Source organism: Macaca fascicularis, chromosome 6 (assembly GCF_037993035.2).
Source record: "Macaca fascicularis isolate 582-1 chromosome 6, T2T-MFA8v1.1".
Classification (NCBI taxonomy): domain Eukaryota; kingdom Metazoa; phylum Chordata; class Mammalia; order Primates; family Cercopithecidae; genus Macaca; species Macaca fascicularis.
This window is the reverse complement of record NC_088380.1, coordinates 39,146,204-39,166,632: the sequence shown is the minus strand read 5'-3', so window position 1 is coordinate 39,166,632 and position 20,429 is coordinate 39,146,204. Positions and strand designations below refer to the sequence as shown.

At 40.8% G+C, this 20,429-nt stretch overlaps 1 protein-coding gene across 16 annotated transcripts in view; it reads right to left on the bottom strand.

Annotated features, from left to right (window-relative positions):
- Positions 1–20,429, bottom strand: part of OSMR (oncostatin M receptor) — a 95,598-nt gene that overhangs the window by 70,665 nt on the left and 4,504 nt on the right. For 11 of the 16 annotated variants that reach the window (XM_073993340.1, XM_073993341.1, XM_045393652.3 and 8 more), the window contains exons 2-3: positions 5,216–5,315; positions 3,316–3,401 (exon numbers count right to left, since the gene is read on the bottom strand). The exons of 2 other annotated variants lie outside the window; for them this stretch is intronic. Coding sequence is in view for 11 of the 14 variants with exons in the window: in XM_045393652.3 (XP_045249587.2) it covers positions 3,316–3,388 (73 nt within the window). In the remaining 3 variants the exon portion in view is untranslated. The remainder of the gene's footprint in view (positions 1–3,315; positions 3,402–5,215; positions 5,316–20,429) is intronic. 3 more of the 16 variants (XM_015451322.4, XM_005556772.5, XM_073993337.1) reach the window with 1 other exon arrangement.

Genomic DNA, 20,429 nt, shown 5'->3' with positions numbered 1-20,429 from the left:
GGAAATGGGGAAAAGATTCCCTATTTAATAAATGGTGCTGGGAAAATTGGCTAGCCATGAGTAGAAAGCTGAAACTGGATCCTTTCCTTACTCCTTATACGAAAATTAATTCAAGATGGATTAGAGACTTAAATGTTAGGCCTAATGCCATAAAAACCCTAGAAGAAAACCTAGGTAATGCCATTTAGGACATAGGCATGGGCAAAGACTTCATGTCTAAAACACCAAAAGCAATGGCAACAAAAGCTAAAATTGACAAATGGGATCTAATTAAACTAAAGAGCTTCTGCACAGCAAAAGAAACTACCATCAGAGTGAACAGGCAACCTACAGAATGGGAGAAAATTTTTGCAATCTACTTATCTGACAAAGGGCTAATATCCAGAACCTACAAAGAACTCAAACAAATTTACAAGAAAAAAACAAACAACCCCATCGAAAAGTGGGCAAGGGATATGAACAGACATTTCTCAAAAGAAGACATGCATACAGCCAACAGACACATGAAAAAATGCTCGTCATCACTGGCCATCAGAGAAATACAAATCAAAACCACAATGAGATACCATCTCACACCAGTTAGAATGGCAATCATTAAAAAGTCAGGAAACAATAGGTGCCGGAGAGGATGTGGAGAAATAGGAACACTTTTACACTGTTGGTGGGACTGTAAACTAGTTCAACCATTATGGAAAACAGTGTGGTGATTCCTCAAGGATCTAGAACTAGAAGTACCATATGACCCAGCCATCCCATTACTGGGTATATACCCAAAGGATTATAAATCATGCTGCTATAAAGACACATGCACACGTATGTTCATTGTGGCACTATTTACAATAGCAAAGACTTGGAATCAACCCAAATGTCCATCAGTGACAGACTGGATTAAGAAAATGTGGCACATATACACCATGAAATATTATGCAGCCATAAAAAAGGATGAGTTTGTGTCCTTTGTAGGGACATGGATGCAGCTGGAAACCATCATTCTCAGCAAACTATCGCAAGAACAGAAAACCAAACACCGCATGTTCTCACTCATAGGTGGGAACTGAACAACGAGATCACTTGGACTCGGGAAGGGGAACATCACACACCGGGGCCTATTATGGGGAGGGAGGGGGAGGGATTGCATTGGGAGTTATACCTGATGTAAATGACGAGTTGATGGGTGCTGATGGGTTGATGGGTGCAGCACACCAACATGGCACAAGTATACATATGTAACAAACCTGCACATTATGCACATGTACCCTAGAACTTAAAGTATAATAATAAAAATCAAAAAAATCAAAAAAATAAAAACATAAAAAAAAAAGGATGCCAACTCAACTAACCAATAGATAAGGTACTAAAGTGAGTATGCAGATCCCTATCTGCTCACTTCTGCCACTGCATAGGCCCCCTGCTTGAAAAGTGCCCACTCTCTACTCCAAAAACAAAGCAGTCCCCTTAAGGAGGAAAGCATGTACTCAATACCCTAAGTTAGCTTTGGAATAAAAAGTCGTTTTTCTTTTTTTATACCAGACCTCGCTCATTTTAACTGGACTCTGCAAGCTGCAAGCAACTGAACCTGCATTTCGGTTACACCTGGAGGTGGGGCAGTGGGTCTGTTTGAAAATTATTCTTATTATATGGTCTGACCACTCAGTCCAGTTACACTGTGCTTAGATTTTAGCAAGTAAGATAGAGTGAGCGAGAGGTATACATCCTACAAATGAGAAATCCTATTTCCCACTTTTCGGCCCCAGATTAGAAGAGACTAACATCAAACTATGGTTTTTAAGATGCCAAAAGCAGCAGCATAGTAGCGTCTTCCCATGTACCCTGGACCTAATATAAATAAATCCAGATGAAAGGAATGCCAGACAGAGAATTGAGCAATTATCAGAACAATGTTTCCTTTTCTTTTTCAAATATCTTTTCATGGAGTTTCAAGGAAGATGAGAAATTCTATGCATATTCCCTGCAAAGATCATTTTCATGAATCCATGGACAGGAACTGCATGAGTAATTACTAGGAGCAAACACCTGTACTCTCCTTTAAAAGAGACGTCCAGCAGGCCGGGCGCAGTGGCTCAAGCCTGTAATCCCAGCACTTTGGGAAGCCGAGACGGGCGGATCACCAGGTCAGGAGATCGAGACCATCCTGGCTAGCACGGTGAAACCCCGTCTCTACTAAAAAAATACAAAAAACTAGCCGGGCGCGGTGGCGGGCGCCTGTAGTCCCAGCTACTTGGGAGGCTGAGGTAGAAGCGAACCCGGGAGGCGGAGCTTCCAGTGAGCTGAGATCCGGCCACTGCACTCCAGCCTGGGCGACGGAGCGAGACCATTTCAAAAAAAAAAAAAAAAAGCCGGGTGCGGTGGCTCACGCCTGTAATCCCAGCTCTCAGGGAGGCAGAGGCGGGAGGATAGCTTGAGCCCAGGAGTTCGAGACCTGCCTGGGTAATATAGCGAGACCCTGTTCTCCACCAAAAGGAAGAAAAAAATAAAAGACAAAATAAATAAATAAATAAATAAAATAAAAGAAGAGCACAGCAAAGAATAAATACAGGAAGAGGAAAATGTAAAGCTTTGTAAAATACAGATGAAAGGTACAAAAAAGTATGAACCAATAGAAACTCTCTCAAGTCTAAGATCTACTTCTAAACGAGTTCAAAGTAATAGGGTATCAATAAATATTTTAGAGGTATTAAATTCTTATTGACTTTATTTATAAAGTTAATTTATCTCAAAATACCTTCCCTTGGGGAGTAGCTAAGTGACAAATATTATTTATCTATAAACAACATTTCAGCATTTAGCATATTGTCTTGCAGAGACTTGAAAGAGTTTCTATTGGTTCGTATTTTCATTGCTTTTACTCATATTTTACTAAGCTAACAGCTTCTCAGTGAACACAGTTGAGAGACATAGAAACTTGTACTAACCTAGTGGTCAGCACTGATGTGGTATATCCAGTGTCTTTTCTCAGCAAGGTACAGAAAGAACTGCTTTGATGATGGTCTGATAAAATATATCCATCATGAATTTGTAAGGGATTAAGTCTATTTACAACTGCCCTAAGGACCAGTGCATCGACCAGGAAGTCAGGGTCAAAGGGTGGCTTATTAAGAGAGCCATCAAGATGAGAGAGGCCAAGACTAAAGCAACCACTGCTTAAAGAGATTGACAAATCTTCTCATGGGAGATACTCATGAATTTTAAGTAATTCTCAAAGAAAAAAGAACTGTTTAACTTTTTCTCAAAGCACCAATGACTTCCATTGTTCCCGACATGATTTTTGTCTTTACTGTTCCTTCCACTTCTTACCTTCACTCTGGTAAGTCCTCAAGGACAGCAATGTTAAGAAGAATGTTGTCTGAAAGACTACAAATAGAGCCATCAGTTCTGGTTTTCTGAAAAATATAAATTATAAAGAAGGAAAATTTTATTTAATTTTCAATCCTGGTAAGTTTCTTTGAGCCAACTGTGGTAGATGAGGCATTAAAGGCTCCCATATTTCTCCCTTCCCTGTATCCATGTCTCTTGTCATGTTACATTAGAGTCCCCCCCAAAACAGGAAGAGCGTATTTCCCTGCCCCATGGGACCTTCTTAGGTCCATAAATGAGGCACAAGTGATAGTGTGCCAGGTAGGATGGTGTGCCAGTTTCTACCTGCTCTTTTGTGTTTCTACCTTTGACATGAAAAGAGTATTTATGGGCTACCCTATTATATTAGACTGTTTTCATGCTGCTGATAAAGACATACCTGAGACTGTGAAGAGAAAGAGGTTTAATTGGACTTATAGTTCCACATGGCTGGGGAGGCCTCGGAATCATGGCAGGAGGTGAAAGGTACTTCTTATATGGCGCGGCAAGAGAAAATTAGTAAGAAGCAAAAGTGGAAACCCTTGATAAGCCCATCAGATCTCATGAGACTTATTAACCATCAGGAGAACAGCACAGGAAAGACCAGCCCCCATGATTCCATTGCCTCCCACTAGGTCCCTCCAACAACATGTGGGAATTCTGGGATATACAATTCAAGTTGAGATTTGGGTGGGGCCACAGCCAAACCATATCACCTACTGGAACCAGAAGGAGAATGAGTAACACATGAAACAGAGAGGGTCACCTCAGCTGCTCTAGCTGAGATGAGCCTAGATCAGCCAGCAGCCAGCCAACCCCAGACAAGGGCAGCTGACCCCAGGTAAAAGAGCAATAAATGCTTATTGCCGTGTGCCACTGATGCTTGGTGGCAATGGATAACTGATCAACCAATTCATTCAGACCAAGCAGAGATTGGTAAAGAAAGGTCAAGCAGAGAAACAAGAGTTAAATATGGACAACAAACTCTGATTAGAAAGAGAACAACTACAATAGTCTCAAGACAGCTAAATTTAAATTAATTACTTGGAGGTGAGGGCATCTCCATTCTTCCCTATCTCCAAATACAATAGTCTCAAGAGAGCTAAATTTAAATTAATTACTTGGAGCTGAGAGCATCTCCATTCTTCCCTATCTCCCTCATTAAAATTTAACCTAGGTTAGCATATTCTCCCAAGAGACAGTCAGTTTTTCATTATTCCAAATAATTTCCGGTTTTCCTTTCCTTAGAAAAGAATTGTAAAGACCCAAAGAGCTTCAGTGATTCATCAGGTACTTTGACCACGGGAAAATCTGTGGACATCAAGAATAAGGCTGGATGACCTCAAAAAGGTTAATACGTTCTTAATTTAATAACAAATGTGTTAGTCAGGGGAAGCACTGAATTTCACTTTTCTCCTTCAAACTCTGACTCAGCAGAGGTCAACAATGAAACAATTAATTTGAAAACAATTTTTGCCTCTGTCCAGCCACCTGGATTTTATCAAAAGCCAGCAATTCAGTAAACCAGATAATCAACTCTTACTGCCTATGTCCTCTATTTTAAAAATAATATTTTACAGGTAAGTGGGAACAACCGTGAAAACTAGAAGAGGGTGAAACCACATCAACAAATTATTCTAGGGTGGTCAGACCTGTCTATAGGTAAGCCCAATTGCAAACAGAGGAAAAAATCTGCAAAGAACACGTTTTGTTTATATTCTTTTAAGCACCTCTTTCCACTACTTTCTATTTTTGGCAAACATATCATTCATACTTCTCCAAAATCTCTACTTAAAACTTCAAATACAATACACTGAGGGAGGGGCTTCAAGATGGCTGGCTAGAGGCACATGGCACTTACCTCCTCTTAAAAGGACCAGTACAGTGAGTAGATAATCACATGTTGAATAGAGCATCGAAGAGAGACCACTGGAATTCAGCAGGGAAGTGACGGAGAACCCCTGAGGAGAGAGAGGTAAAGCAGATGACCCAGACAGGATTGGCTCAGAGCCAGAAGAAACTCCCCCGCGCCAGGAAAAGTTAAGTGAGAGATCCCCAGTGGTTTATATCAGTACTGTGCACTCCTGTAATCCTAGCCACAAGATAGTCCCTCCACCTTTGCCAGCCCTGAGACTAGCATAGGGAGCTGTCTGGAGTCTGTGTGATGGCATTGCTCCAGAGAGGGAGTGCATGTGGGGTCCCCGCCCCCTTCCTCTCAACAGCACAGGACCATGTTGAGAGCCCAGCCCCCATTAGATCCTGTGCTGGGGCCAACAGACCCTGCTCTCCACATTCCTGCAGCCCTGCTGACATCATCCAATATCCATTCAGAGGGCTGTGGTGTTGTAATGCTGACTGAACCCAGCAGTGTGGCTGTGTCCCCAGCACTCTACCTCACTGAGTCTACACCCTGGGGAACAACTGGTACAGCACACTGGAGAAGCTACCCTCAGAACAAAAGAAGCCAAAGTATGTGCTCCCAAAAGCCTGAGAGTCTGTTACTTGGGATCACTGTCACTGACAGCAACTCTAACCCGTCCCCCACCTCCAGCATCAGGGCTGCCACCAACCTGCATGTACTTTTAGGGGGTCTGGGGACCAGTCCACCCCACCAACCACTGTCACCAGCACTGCCTGAGTGCATTGTCCGGGGCCCTGGGGATCAACTTGCCCCATCTACCACAGCTAGCATTCATGCACAACATCCGGAGGTCTGAGGACAGGTTTGCCACGCCCAGCACCACCCTCACTAGTGCCTGCACACATGAAGCGGGGGCCTGGGAATTGATCTGCCTTGCCCACCACCTGTGGCAGCCACTCACACTTTCTGGAGTCCTGATGACAGCTCCCCCGCACCCCACCCAGCCTGCGGTGCCCACATACATCATCCAGGAGCCTGGGGATTAACATGCCCAGTCTAACACCACCAGCATCTGCACCTGCCTCCTGGAAGCCTGAGCATGAGCCTGCCATCATCACTGCCACCAGAACCCACCTGCATACACTACCTGGAGTCTGGGAACTGGCCTGCCACAGCCCATCACAGCCACCACCAGCACTCATGTGCTGACTGGGGCCCTGACGGCTGACCTGCCACAACTACCATTACCAACACCACACATACTGCCCAAGGGCCAGAAGATCTGTCTGCCTGCCTGGCCTACCACTGCCACTGCTGGCACCCAAGAAAGCCACATGGAGGCCCAAGGACTGGCCCATCCAACCCCACTACCACTGGTGCTTGTGTACATCAGGTGGGCATGTGGGGGCCCAAGGACCGACACACTAGGCCCGGTGCCACCACCACCAGTGGGGCTCAACAACCAGCCTGTCTCACCACAGCTTCCACTAACAACAGCAGACTAAGCCACCAAGGAACTCACAGACACTACTAATGCTGATTACAGCAAAATATGTCATACAGAGACTACACTACTGTGTCCAGCCAGAATCAAAACCTAAGCACTCTCTCTACCCAACCAACACTATTGATACAGCTATAGGAAAAAAATTTTTCCCTATGAAAGCAAATCCATAAAATTACAAACAGCAACTCTTTCACCAGATGCTCAGATAGTAATGTAAGGACGCAAGAAACATGAAAAAGCAAGGAAACGTGATACCTCCAAAGGAACATAATAATTCTCCAGCAACAGATTCCAATGAAACAGAAATCTATGAAATGTCTGAAAAAGAATTCAAAGTAATGATATTAAAGAAACTCAGAGAGATACAATATAACATAAACAATTCAAAGAAATCAGGACAATTAATATCTGAATGAGAAAATCAAGAAAAGAGATATCATTAAAAGGAACCAAACAGAAGCCCTGTACTTGAATAATTCAATACTTAAAATAAAAAAATACAATCAAGAGCTTCATCAGCAGACTGGAATTTCTGAACTTGTATACAAGTCTTTTGAAATAACTCAGTCATAAAAGAGACAGAGAGAGAGAGAGAAAGAGAGAGATACAGACAGACAGAGAGAACTTAAATGAAGGAAGAATGCCTACATGACATATGGAACATCACAAGGTGACCAAATACTCAAATTTCTGGTGTTCCATGAGGAAAAGACATGGGCAATGGCATTGAAAATCGATTTAACAAAATAATAACTGAAAACTTCCCAAGTCTTGCAAGAGATATAGACATCTGATACACAAAGCTCAGAGATCCCAAAAGATATTCAACCCCAAAAAAGTCAGTCAAAAGTCAAAGACAGGGAGATAATTTTTTAAAAAGAAAGAGAAAACCATCAAGTCATATATATAAGGAAACCTCCATCAAACTAACAATGGGTTTCTTAGCAGAAAACTTAAAGGTCAGGAGAGAATAGGCTGATATAGTCTAAATGCTGAAAGAAAAAAAAAAACTTCAGGCAAGAATACTGTATTCAGCAAAGCTATCCTTCAAAAATGAAGGAGAAATAGTCTTTCCAAGATAAGCAAAAACTAAAGGAATTTATCCCCTCTACACCAGCCCTACAAGAAATGCTTAAGGGAATCGTATATCTGGAAGTGAAAGGATGATATCTACCATCATGAAAACACATGAAAATATAAAACTAATTGGCAGAACAGACATGCAAATGAGAAAGAGCAATGACTCAGACATATCCACTGCAGAAAACCACCAAACTGCAATGATGAACAATAAGAGAGAAAGAAAAGAACAAAGGATATAAAAAACAACCAAAAAACAGTTAACAAAATACAGGAATAAGTTTTCACGAATCAGTAATAACCTCGAATGTAATGTAAATGGATTAAATTCCCCATTCGAAAGATGCAGGCTGAAAGGATTTAAAAAATGACCCAACTACAGGCTGCTTACAACAAACAAACTTTACCAGTACAGACACATATAGACTGAAAGTGAAGGGATAGGAAAAGATATTCTATGCAAATTGAAATCAAAAGCAAGTGAGAGTACCTATATTTAGATAAAATAGATGTTAAGAACCAGAGAAAGACAAAAAGAAAGTTGTTATAATAATAATAAAGGGCTCAATTCAGCAAGAAGATATAAAAAATACCAAATATATGTGAACCCAACACCAGAGTATCCAGATTTATAATAAAGCAAACATTACTAAATCTAAAGGGAAAGATAGACTCTAATACAATAATATCTGGGGATTTCTTTTTTTTTTTTTTAGGGGGGATGGAGTCTCCCTCTGTAGCCCAGGCTGGAGTGCAGTGGCGGGATCTCGGTTCACTGCAAGCCCCGCCTCCCCCGCGTTAATGGGGTCACGCCATTCTCCTGCCTTAGCCTCTGGAGTAGCTGGGACCACAGGCGCCTGCCACCACGCCCTGCTAATTTTTTGTATTTTTAGTAGAGGCGGGGTTTCACCTTGTTAGCCAGGATGGTCTCAATCTCCTGACCTCGTGATCCGCCCGCCTCGGCCTCCCAAAGTGCTGGGATTACAGGGGTGAGCCACCGCACCCGGCCATATTTGGGGATTTCAATGTCCCTCTCTCAGCATTGGACAGATCATCTAGACAGAAAATTAACAAAGAAACACTGATTTTAAACTGTACTTTAGACCTAATGGACCTAACAGACATTTACAGATCATTTTATCCAACAGCTGCAAAATACACATTCTTCTCATCAGCACATGGAATATTGTCAAAAATAGACCATATTTTAGACCACAAAACAAGTCTCAACTAATTTTTTTTTTTTTTTTTTTGAGACAGTCTCGCTCGGCCACCAGGCTGGAGTGCAGTGGCGCGATCTCAGCTCACTGCTACCTCTGCCTCCTGGATTCACACGATTCTCTTGCCTCAGCCTCCCAAGCAGCTGGGACTACAGTCACATGCCACCATGTCAAGCTAATTTTTGTATTTTTAGTAGAGACGGAGTGTCACCATGTTCTCAAGATAGTCTCAATTTCTTCACCCCATGATCTGCCCACCTCGGCCTCCCAAACTGCTGGGATTACAGGCATGAGCCACCAGGTCTGGCCATCTCAACTTTTTAAAAACCAAAATCATATCAAGTGTTTCCTCAAACCACAACAGAATAAAACTAGAATTCAGTAACAGGATAAACTTTGGAAATTTTCTTTGGAAAAATGGCTCCTGAAGGACCAATGGGTCAATGAATTAGTTAAGGACATAAAAAATTCCTGATCACGCCTGTAATCCCAGCACTGTGGGAGGCTGAGGTGGGCAGATCACCCGAAGTCAGGAGTTCGAGACTAGCCTGGCCAACATGGTGAAACCCCATCTCTACTAAAAATACAAAAAGTAGCCAAGCGTGGTGGTGGGCGACTACTCGGGAGGCTACTCAGGAGGCTGAGGCAGGAGAATCACTTGATCCCAGAAGGCGGAGGTTGCAGTGAGCCGAGATCGCAACATTGCACTCCAGCCTGGGGGACAAGAGCGAGACTCCATCTCAAAAAAAAAAAAAAAAAAAAAATCCTGAAACAAATGAAAATGGAAACACATCATGTCAAAACCTACAAGATAATGCAAAAAGTGTTATGAGGGGTTTACAGCATTAAATATCTATATCAAAAAAGTGAAAAAATTCAAATAAATAACCAAATGATGCATCTCAAGGAACCTGAAAGGCAAAAAAAAAGCAAACCCAATATTAGTAGAACAAAATAAAGAGAAGAACTAAATGAAATAGAGACTAAAAACATAACATAAAAGATCAATGAAACAAAAGCTGTTTTTTTTAAAAGGTAAACAAAATTGGTAAACCTCTAGCTAGACTAGCCAAGAAAAAAAGAAGATCCAAATAAACAAAATCAGAAAAGGGAAAGCAGACATAACAACTGATAACACAAAAATACAAAGAATCATCAGAGACTATTATGAACAACCGTATGCTAAAAAATTAGAAAACATAGAGGAAATGGACAAATTCCTGGACACACACAATCTACCAAGATTGAACCAGAAATAAATAGAAAATCTGAACAGACCAATGAGAAGTAGTGAGATAGGATCAGTAATAAAAGTCTCCCAATAAAGAAAGTCCAGGACCAGATGGCTGTACTGCTTAATTCTACCAAACTTACTGAGAAGAAGTAACACCAATTCTCCACAAAGTATTAAAAAAAATTAAAGAAGAGGGAATTCTCTCTAATTCTACAAGGCTCACATTACCCTGACACCAAAGCCAGACAAGGACACACAAAAAAAGAAAAATATAGGCCAATATCCCTGACGAACATAGATGCAAAAATCCTCAATAAAATACTAGGCAAATAGTATCCAACAACACATCAAAAAGATAATACACCATGATCAAGTCGGATTTATCCCAGGGATGCAGGAATGGTTCAACCTATGCAAATCAATAAATGTGGTACATTACATCAAAAAAAAAAAAAAATGAAGGACAAAAACCATATGATCATCTCAATAGATGCAGAAAAGGCATTTGATAAAATTCAACATTCCTTCATGATAAAAACTCTCAACAAACTAGGCATAGAAGAAACGACCCTCAACATAATAAAGGCCACATATGACAAACCCACAGCTAACATCATACTGAATGGCGAAAAGCAAAATATTTTCTCTCAGAATTGGAATGAGAAAAGGATGCCCAATTTTACAACTCTTATTCAACATAGTACTGGAAGTCTTAGCTAAAGCAATCAGGCAAGAGAAAAATAAAAGGCAGCCGAATTGAGAAAGAAAAAATGTCCCCATTCGCAGACGTCATGATCTTGTATATAAAAAACCTAAAGACTCCACAAAAAATTATTAGAACTGATAAATGAATTCAGTAAAGTTGCAGAATACAAAATCAACATAGAAAAACTAGCAGTGTTTCTCTACACTAAGAACAAACTGATCAAAAAAGAAATCAAGAAAGCAATTCCATTTACAATAGATACACCAAAAAACCTAAAAATAAATTTAACCATGGAGGTGAAAGACGCTGAAGGAAAGCTACAAAACACTAATCAAAGAAACTGGAGAAAACACAAACAAATCCATTCTCATAAATTGGAAGAAATAGTATTGTTAAAATGACCATATCACCCAAAGCAATCTACAGATTCAATGCAATCCCTATCAAAACCTCAGTGACATTTTTCATAGACATAGGAAAAACCATTCTAAAATTCATATGAAACCACAAAAGATCTCAAATAGACAAAGCAATCCTGAGCAAAAAGAACAACACTGAGACCTCACAACACCTGCCTTCAAAATACACTACAAAACTACAGTAACCCAAACAGCATGATATTGGTATAAAAACAGACACATAGACCAATTTATGAGAACAGAGAACCCAGAAATAAATTCACATTTTTACAGCCAAATGATTTTCAACCAAGGTTACAAGAACATACATTGGGGAAAGGACACACTCTTTGATAAATGGTGCTGGGAAAACTGGATAGCAATGCAGTAGAGTGAAACTAGATCCCTATTTCTCATCATAGACAAAAACTCCAAATGGATTATACACTTAAACATAATACCTAAACTATAAAAATACTAGAAAAAAACATAGCAGAAACACTTCAGAACATTGGTCAAGGCAACAGTTTTATCACTAAGACTTCAAAAGCACAGGAAACAAAAACAAACACAGATAAATAGAACTATATCAAACTAAAATGTTTCTCCATAGCAAAGGAAACAATCAACAGAGTGAAGAGAAAACCTGCAGAATGAGAGCAAATATTTGCAAACTATTCATCTGACTAGGAACTAATATCCAGAATATGCAAGGAACTCAAACAGCTCAACAATAACAACAAAAATCCCATTAAAAAGTGGACAAATGTTCCAAACAGACTTTTATCAAAAGAAGACATACAAATGGCCGACATGTATATGGCAAAAATGCCCAACATCAATAATCATCAAGGAAATGCAAATCAAAACCACAGTGAGATGTCATCTTACTCGTTAGAATGGCTAGTATCAAAAAGGCAAAAATAACAAATGCTGGCAATGATGCAGAGAAAAGGGAACTCATACACTGTTGCTGGGAATGTAAATTAGAATAGTCATTATAGAAAACAGTATGGAGGTCTCTCAAAAAACTAAAAATAGAACTACTATACAATCTAGCAATCCCACTACTAGGTATTTATTCAAAGAAAAAGAAATAAGTATATCAAAGGGATACCTGCACCCCCATGTTTATTGCAGCACTATTCACAATAGGAAAGATGGAATTAACATGTGTCGTTCAATGGACGAGTGATAAAGAAAATGTGGTATATATACACAGTGGAATAAAATTCAGCCATAAAAAGGAATATAATCCTGTCATTTGCAGCAACATGGATAGAACTCAAGGTCATTATGTTAAGTGAAATAAGCCAGGCACAGAAAGCAAAATATCACATGTTCTCACTCCTATGTGGGAGTTTTAAAAAAAAAGGTGGATCTCATGGAAATAGAAGTTAGAATGATGGTTACCTGAGGCTGAAAAGGGTTAGGAAGGGGGCAGTCAACAGGCACAAACATGCAGTTAGACTGGAGGAACAAGGGCTAGTGTTCCATAGCACCACAGGGTGATTATAGCTAACGACAACATATTGTGTATTTCAAAATTGCTAAAGGAAAAAATTTCCCCAACACAAAGAAATGATAAATGTTTCAGGTGATAGATACCCTAAAGACCCTGATTTAATTACTATGCATTTTATGTATGTATCAAAATATCACATAGACCTCCTAAATATGTACAATTATTATATATACAATTTTTAAAAAGATAACTAGAAGATGCTGGGCATAGTGGCTCATGCCTGTAATCCCAGCACTTTGGGAGGCTGAGGTGGGTGGATCACCTGAGGTCAGGAGTTCGAGACCAGCCTGGGCAACATGGTAAAACCCCATCTCTACTAAAAACACAAAAATTAGCCAGGCATGGTGGCACGCATCCATAGTCCCAGCTACTCAGGAGGCTGAAGCAGGAGAATTGCTTGAATCTAGGAGGCAGCAGTTGCAATAAGCCAAGATGGCGCCATTGCACTCCAGCCTGGGTGACAGAGCGAGACTCCATCTCAAGAAAAGAATAAAAATAAAAATAAGATAGCTAGAAGAGAGAATTTTAAATGTTATCAGAAAGAAATGATAAATGTTTAAACTTTCAATATGCTAATTACTTTGATCATTATACAATGTATACATACACTGAAACATCACAACTGTACTCCATAAATATGTATAATTATTATGTCAATTTTAAATAAAACTTCAAATGAGTTTGTATTACAACTGAATATTAAAGCCAGGAGGAAAACTAATTCTAGAGGAAATAATTTCTAATCATAACCAAGGGGAAGTCAAAGCAAAATCCACCAAAATGTCTGACACTCACTTTGCAATTTAAAATATCCCTCATAAATTTAAAGGCAGATGATTCAGAGAGTGATGTGCATGTTGCCAAATGTTTTTGAAAAGGACTATTTAAAATGTTTCTCAAATTTTGACATTTTCCTAGAATATCGAGTATTTTACATGTCACAAAAAATTCAGGTTATGGGGCAGAAAAACTTAAGACTAAAAATTAGAAGCCACTTGCCATTTAAGGGTAAGCAGAAATTAGAGAATAAAAGCTGTCAAGCAACACAATGGAAAGACATGAGTATTTACAAAAGATGTATTTCTATGGTTTGGGTACCACAGAAGAGCCTTTGAGAACCATCAAGATAGTCTTTTCTGGGCCAGGCATGATGGCTTATGCCTGTAATCCCAGCATTTTGGGAGGCCGAGGCTGGAGGATTGCTTCAGGCCAGGAGTTCCAGACCAGACTGGGCAACATAGCAAGATCCATCTCTACAAATAAAAATTAAGATTACCTGGGCATGGTGGCATGTGCCCACAGTCCCAGTTTCAAGGGAGGCTGAGTCAGGTGCATCCCTTGTATCTGGGAGTTCAAGGGTGCAGTGAGCCATGATCACACCACTACATTCCAGCCTGGGTGTCCAAGCCTATCTCTAAAACCAAAAATAAAAGATCACAGGATAGTCTTGTCTGGAATTCCTGCCCTTTGTACTGTTTCTCACATACGTCGGGCTATGACTCCTAGAAGCTTAGCTTCATCGCTCAGATTCCCTGTTTTTTCTGTCATCAGTTGACACATGTTGGGCAGGGGCGAGCAGGACACAGTAGTCACTGCCTATGCATGAGCAAAGTGATTATTATTTCCAGTAGTGGGACTGGACAAGGCCACCCCCCGTGTTTCAGGCCCCAGGCCACCTGAGGACCACAGACAGAAGGAAGATGAGTCCTACCTACTATCCAAAAACTTTCTGCTAAAATCAATAAAGTTTATCAAAAAGTGCAGAACAGGAGTCAACACCAGGAAGAACATTGCAGAGACACTGTGGAGCTTCTTTAGTAAATGCCAGAGGAACAGTCTTCCTCGTGGCTGACGCTGTGTGAAAAAACACTGCTTCCAAGACCCAGGAAGTCCCCAACTCCATACCTTGCAAATAAATCCTCCTCAAGTCATCCTGTTCCAAGTGTGCCAAATGTTTCCTGATGGGACCCTGACTAACACAACAAAAAGCCCACAAGTGAGGGAGAAAACTCTGCAAAGATCCTGAGGTGGGGGGGGCTGCTTGGAGGATTCAGGGAACAAGGGGGAGCCAGGTGTGGCTAGAGAGGAGTGAGCAAGCAAGCTGGTGAGAGCCAAAGAAGACAACAGAGGGCATGCAGACAGGCAGAACAGAGCAGGCAAACCTGGGAAGAGCCTGGGCTTCTGCTCTGAGCCAGATGGGAGCCACCGTAGATTTTAAGCAGAGGAGTAACGTGGTCTGGCTTACATTGAACAGAAGCCAGCAAGGATGAGAGACTGAAGAGACGACAGTGAAGTGACAGACAACAGGTGGGGGGTGGGGGTGGGGTGTGTGGTGCTGGCAGTGGAGGTTAGGGAGGTTAGTGCAATGGTCCAGACAAGAATGATGAGGGTCTCAGAGCAGGTGACAGTCATGGAAGCAGTGAGCAGTGGGTGGAATTTGGGAGTGATTTTAAAGATAGAGCTGACAGGACAGGGGTGGTGACACATCATGGATGGCTACAGGAGTTTTGACCAGAGCCCCTTGAAGAATGTAATTACCGTTTATGGAGAAGCAAAGGAGTGTGGGAGGAACAGACCTCGTGGTCTGTATCAAGAGTTCAATTTGTCACATGTTAAGTTCAAGATGCTTATTTCATCTCCAGGAAAGGATGTCAGGCAGCTAGCTGGATACAGTTTGGAGGTCTGGGAGTGGTCCTGGCTAGGCATATACATTCAGGCGCATCCTCCGTCCTTACACATAGTACTTAAACCCATGGGACTAGACCATCACCAAACCGGAAGTACAGACAGAAAAGAGAGGAGGCCTGCACACGAAGCTCTGGGCTGCTCCACACCCTCTACTGTGGCCTCTCCTGCAGATCAAGTGAAAATCCAAGATGGGGCCAGGCTTTCCTAGTTCGCCTCAAGGATGAGGGCTGTATGGTGGGGGTGAGCAATCTGCACAGCCCTGCAGCCCCGGCACAGTCTCACTGCTGCTCTGGCCGGGACAACCTTGGTGGTGTCTCCTCTGCAGCTCTGCTTCTGGCACAGGAAAGGCAGTCGGCCCTCTCAGCCACCCGGTCGGCTTTCTCCACAACTGTCAGTGAGGAGCATTGCTCCTTCCAACTTCCAGTGAGAAAAGGAAGTCAGGGAAGTGTGAAGCAGCAGAATTTAGAAAGGGAAAAAATACTTCCTGCTTCATCCCCACTACTTGGTCCTTTCCCCAAATCTGTTCTTCATTTCTCTCTCCTTTTCAGGTCTCCATCATTCCCAACCAGACTATGAGCCACTTGCAGGCAGGCCTGGATCTTATTCCCCATTGTCTATCAGTCCCAGAACACAGTTGCTATTCAGTAAGTATTTGGTAAATGAATAAAAATAGGTACTAATTTTCTCACGTTCTCTCTTCTTTGCTTTAAATCTTGTTTTAATGAAAACAGATTCCTGTTCAGGCCTTTCTACTTTTACTATTGTCAAATATTGCCTAATTTATAAATCTTGCATTGACTTTCCTTCTCTGCAGGGCAAAAGAAGGGAAGAAAAATTACCCATTGATTTTGTAAAACTTCTTATTCAAATCTTGTCTTTTGCAAAATCTCATTCTCAATAAAGATGCTTATGAAAATCCCTCAGAAAAATATCACACGCCTAATGAAACACAACTTTTTAAATGGATTTTAGTCTGCCCTTCCTCACCACACTTCTTGTTCTGTCAAATATTCCTGGGAAGTTTCCTCACCACAAATAACGCCCATGAGAAGCAGCGTGATAAGAGTTATTCACTTCCGAGTTATTCACTTCCGAAGAACAGGGGTGTATTGCCAAACTCTTCAAAACTGGCTGGGTGACCTGATGATGTCTTATGCAAACGCCATTTTAAAGGAAGAAGCTGTTCTTGGAAGTCTTGTGCCTGGGTGTATGCATTTATGAAAGAGTCCTGTGCAGCAGCACAAAGAGTTGAATGCTACTTCTTGCAGGTTCTCTATGATTCTCAAGCTCAGTTATCTTTGTTTTTTTTTTTTTTAGAGTACTGCCAGTTATATTTGAGAGCCGCTTTGAAGAGGCCTCTACCTTATAGCATAGGGTTGATTACTTACAAGTGTTCACTCCAATTCCCTTCCTCCTCAAAGCTCCACAGTCAGACGCTACAGTCACGGGAAGCTTTGAGCATTTCTCCTTTCACATCCATCCCCCACACCCCACCTCTTGAATCTGTCCACTGGATAATGGTTAAGTGTTTCCACCAGAGTTATAAGGCAAATCCTGATTTATAAAATTGAATTAGCTCATGAATAACTGATTTTTTTAAAAAGCAATGTTCAGTTCAAGATTTCTGGAATTTGTGACATCAGCTAGGATGAAAGCTGTGTCTCTAAGAGGTAAATGAAGCCAAATAAAAAAATGAAAAACATGAATCCAAGGGTATTCTGAATCCAAAATATATGTACATATGCTAAAGGTGATATTTTAAATCACTTTTGAGAAAACATAAATCATTCCCCAAAATGGTACTAGAACAATAGCCTGGAGACTTGTGGGAAAAGGAAGCTGGAATATTAATAATTAAGTACCATGGACTCTGACATAAAATGCTTAGGGTCAAATTCCTGTTTCGGTACTTAAAAATGATATGGCCAATGACAAGTCATTTAACCCTTCTAGGTTTCAATTTCCTTTTCTACAGAAGAGAAAAATAAAATAACTTACCTTATAGCATTGGCATGAGGATTAAACAGGCTTATGAGAACCTACATATAGCAAATCCAGTTAATGTTAATTTTATTATTATGGCTATTGCCTCATTTCCTTCAGCAAAATAAATTCCAGATGAACAAAGATATCAATGCAAGAAATAAAGCCGTTAAAATTACTAGAATAAATCCTAGGTAAACAGTTTTATAATCTGTTAGGCATGATATGAAACCCATAAGCAAAAAAGATAAGGATTGTAGGGGGAGGGTGAAGAAAGATAAAGATAGCTATACTGATTAATAAACACTGAAACATTTTAGTGCTTTAAATGAAAACAATAGTTTCAATGTGTATCACAAAGAGTTATCCCTCATATACAAAGAGTTCTTAGAAATAAGTAAAAACAGGTAAACAACTCTAGAAAAACATGAATACATAATTCATGAAAAAAGGGAAATACAATATCACCCTCCCCCACAAAAAACTTGGCAAGATCACTAAGAATTAAAGACAATTGTGTGTGTATATGTCTGTGGATGTCTATGTAGTATCCAATTGGTAATGTTTAAAAAGGTCTTAATGCCTCACACTGGTAAGAGTTTACAGAAGTAAGCATTGTGACTCACTAATGATCAAAGCATACAACTTTACAGAGGTCCATTTGACCACATCTACTAAAATTCTATGTGTATTTCTGTTGATCCAGAAATAATTCTATAATTGTATTGCTGAAATTTTGTCCTACAGATGATAGATAAGACAGATAGAGTCACCTTATATATTGTATGCACATGTATTTAAAGACTCTTATAGCACTGTGTACATGAGGGAAAAAATGAAAATTCAAGAGCCTTTAAAAAGGAACTGAAAAATAATTATGGTGCATTTCTACAAAGGAACATCATGCAACTGTTAAAAAGAATGAACTAGATCCATACGCTGACATGGAAAAATATTCTAAAATACTGAGTGAATGTATTAGTTCGTTTTCACACTGCTGATAAAGACATACCAGAGACTGGGCAATTTACAAAAGAAAGAGGTTTAATGGACTCACAGTTCCACGTGGTTGGGGAGGCCTCACAGTCATGGTGGAAGGGGAAAGGCACATTTCACATGGCGGCAGACAAGAGAAGAATGAGAGCCAAGTGAAAGTGGTTTCCCCTTAAAAACCATCAGATCTTGTGAGGCTTATTCACTACCATGAGAACAGTATGGGGGAAACTGCCCCATGATTAAGTTATTTCATACTGGGTTCCTCCCACAACATGAGGGAATTATGGGAGCTACAATTCAAGATGAGATTTGGGTGGGGACACAGCCAAACCACATCAGTGAATAAGTCAGTTTCAAAACAGTATACACTTAATAACATCTCTGAAAGAGAAGTGTGGCAGTATGCAGCTGTACCCCTCAGTGCTCCCTTCAAGAGAGCACAGATGACTGCCAGCCTTCAGACACTGCCCCTTCAGATCTGCTGAACATTCACACACCCCAGGCTGCTCCCAGTCAATAGCTGCTGCTGGAAGCAACTCCTTCCCACCTTCCTTCCTCTCCCTCTCCCTCCACAGGCATCACATCTGCACTGGGTCTGAAGGCTCTGTGCCTACCATTACTCCCCTTCCCCTTACAAGTCCTTTCCCCAGTAAATCTCCTGCACATGTGTTTCTGTCTTGCTGTCTTCTACTTGAGGGATCCACACTGGCCCCAAAAGACACACCTACTTACTAAGTTATAAATTTAGAGCTGAGATGGAGGGAGGGAGGTGGCCAGAATAAGAGAAATTATAGACAACTCATTTCAAGTTATACAATTCTGCAACATTAAGCATTCCTTAAAACGTGTGTGGCCGGGCGCGGTGGCTCAAGCCTGTAATCCCAGCACTTTGGGAGGCCGAGGCGGGTGGATCACGAGGTCAGGAGATCGAGACTATCCTGGCTAACATGGTGAAACCCCGTCTCTACTAAAAATATAAAAAAAAAAAAAACTAGCCGGGCGTGGTGGCGGGCGCCTGTAGTCTCAGCTACTTGGGAGGCTGAGGCGGGAGAATGGCGTGAACCCGGGAGGCGGAGCTTGCAGTGAGCCGAGATCACGCCACTGCACTCCAGCCTGGGAGACACAGCGAGACTCCGTCTAAAAAAAAAAAAAAAAAAAAAAAAAACGTGTGTGTGTGCATGTTTTAAACATATTAAGCTCAGTCTTGTGCAAGTGACAATTTCCTTATTTCCACACTTGAAACCATATATCGCAACACGAATAAACTAGTTGACAGTGTTTATGTTTCCAATCCAACCCATGGTATTGAACAGACTTGAAAAAGGCTGACAGTTTTTACATACTAGATCAACCTGGGAGGATGCCGTGTGTTTCTGTACAGAAAATGTAACCTCTTAGGTTCTGAGAGAGTGTAGATACTTTAATGATCCATTTCCAAATGCAAAAAGTAGCCAATGTCCTGAGTAGAAAAATCATACTACCATCCCCTGCTGACAGACGGACACCCTGAAGTATATATATGAAGTAAACTTGCTCAAAATCCCCCATTAGGGAGGCTGAAAGTAGAAAGAGGTGACCAAGAAATAACATGGTGTATGAAAAATTTACTCACGAGAAAGCATAACTTCTGTCGATACACATCTTCTCAAAAGCTGGCATACACATGAACAATGGAACCTCAATCACTGTTTTCTGAGAATTATTTTGTCTTACATTTTCCCAAGTGTTCTTCATGTCTTACATTTTCTATTTGCAGAACCACTTACAATTGTGCTTTTCTTTAGTTGACATTAAATGTCATATTCAGGCTGCATATATTTTATGTGACTGTCTTCATCTTAAGTCAACAGTTTAAAATAATTCAGATGGTTAATTGC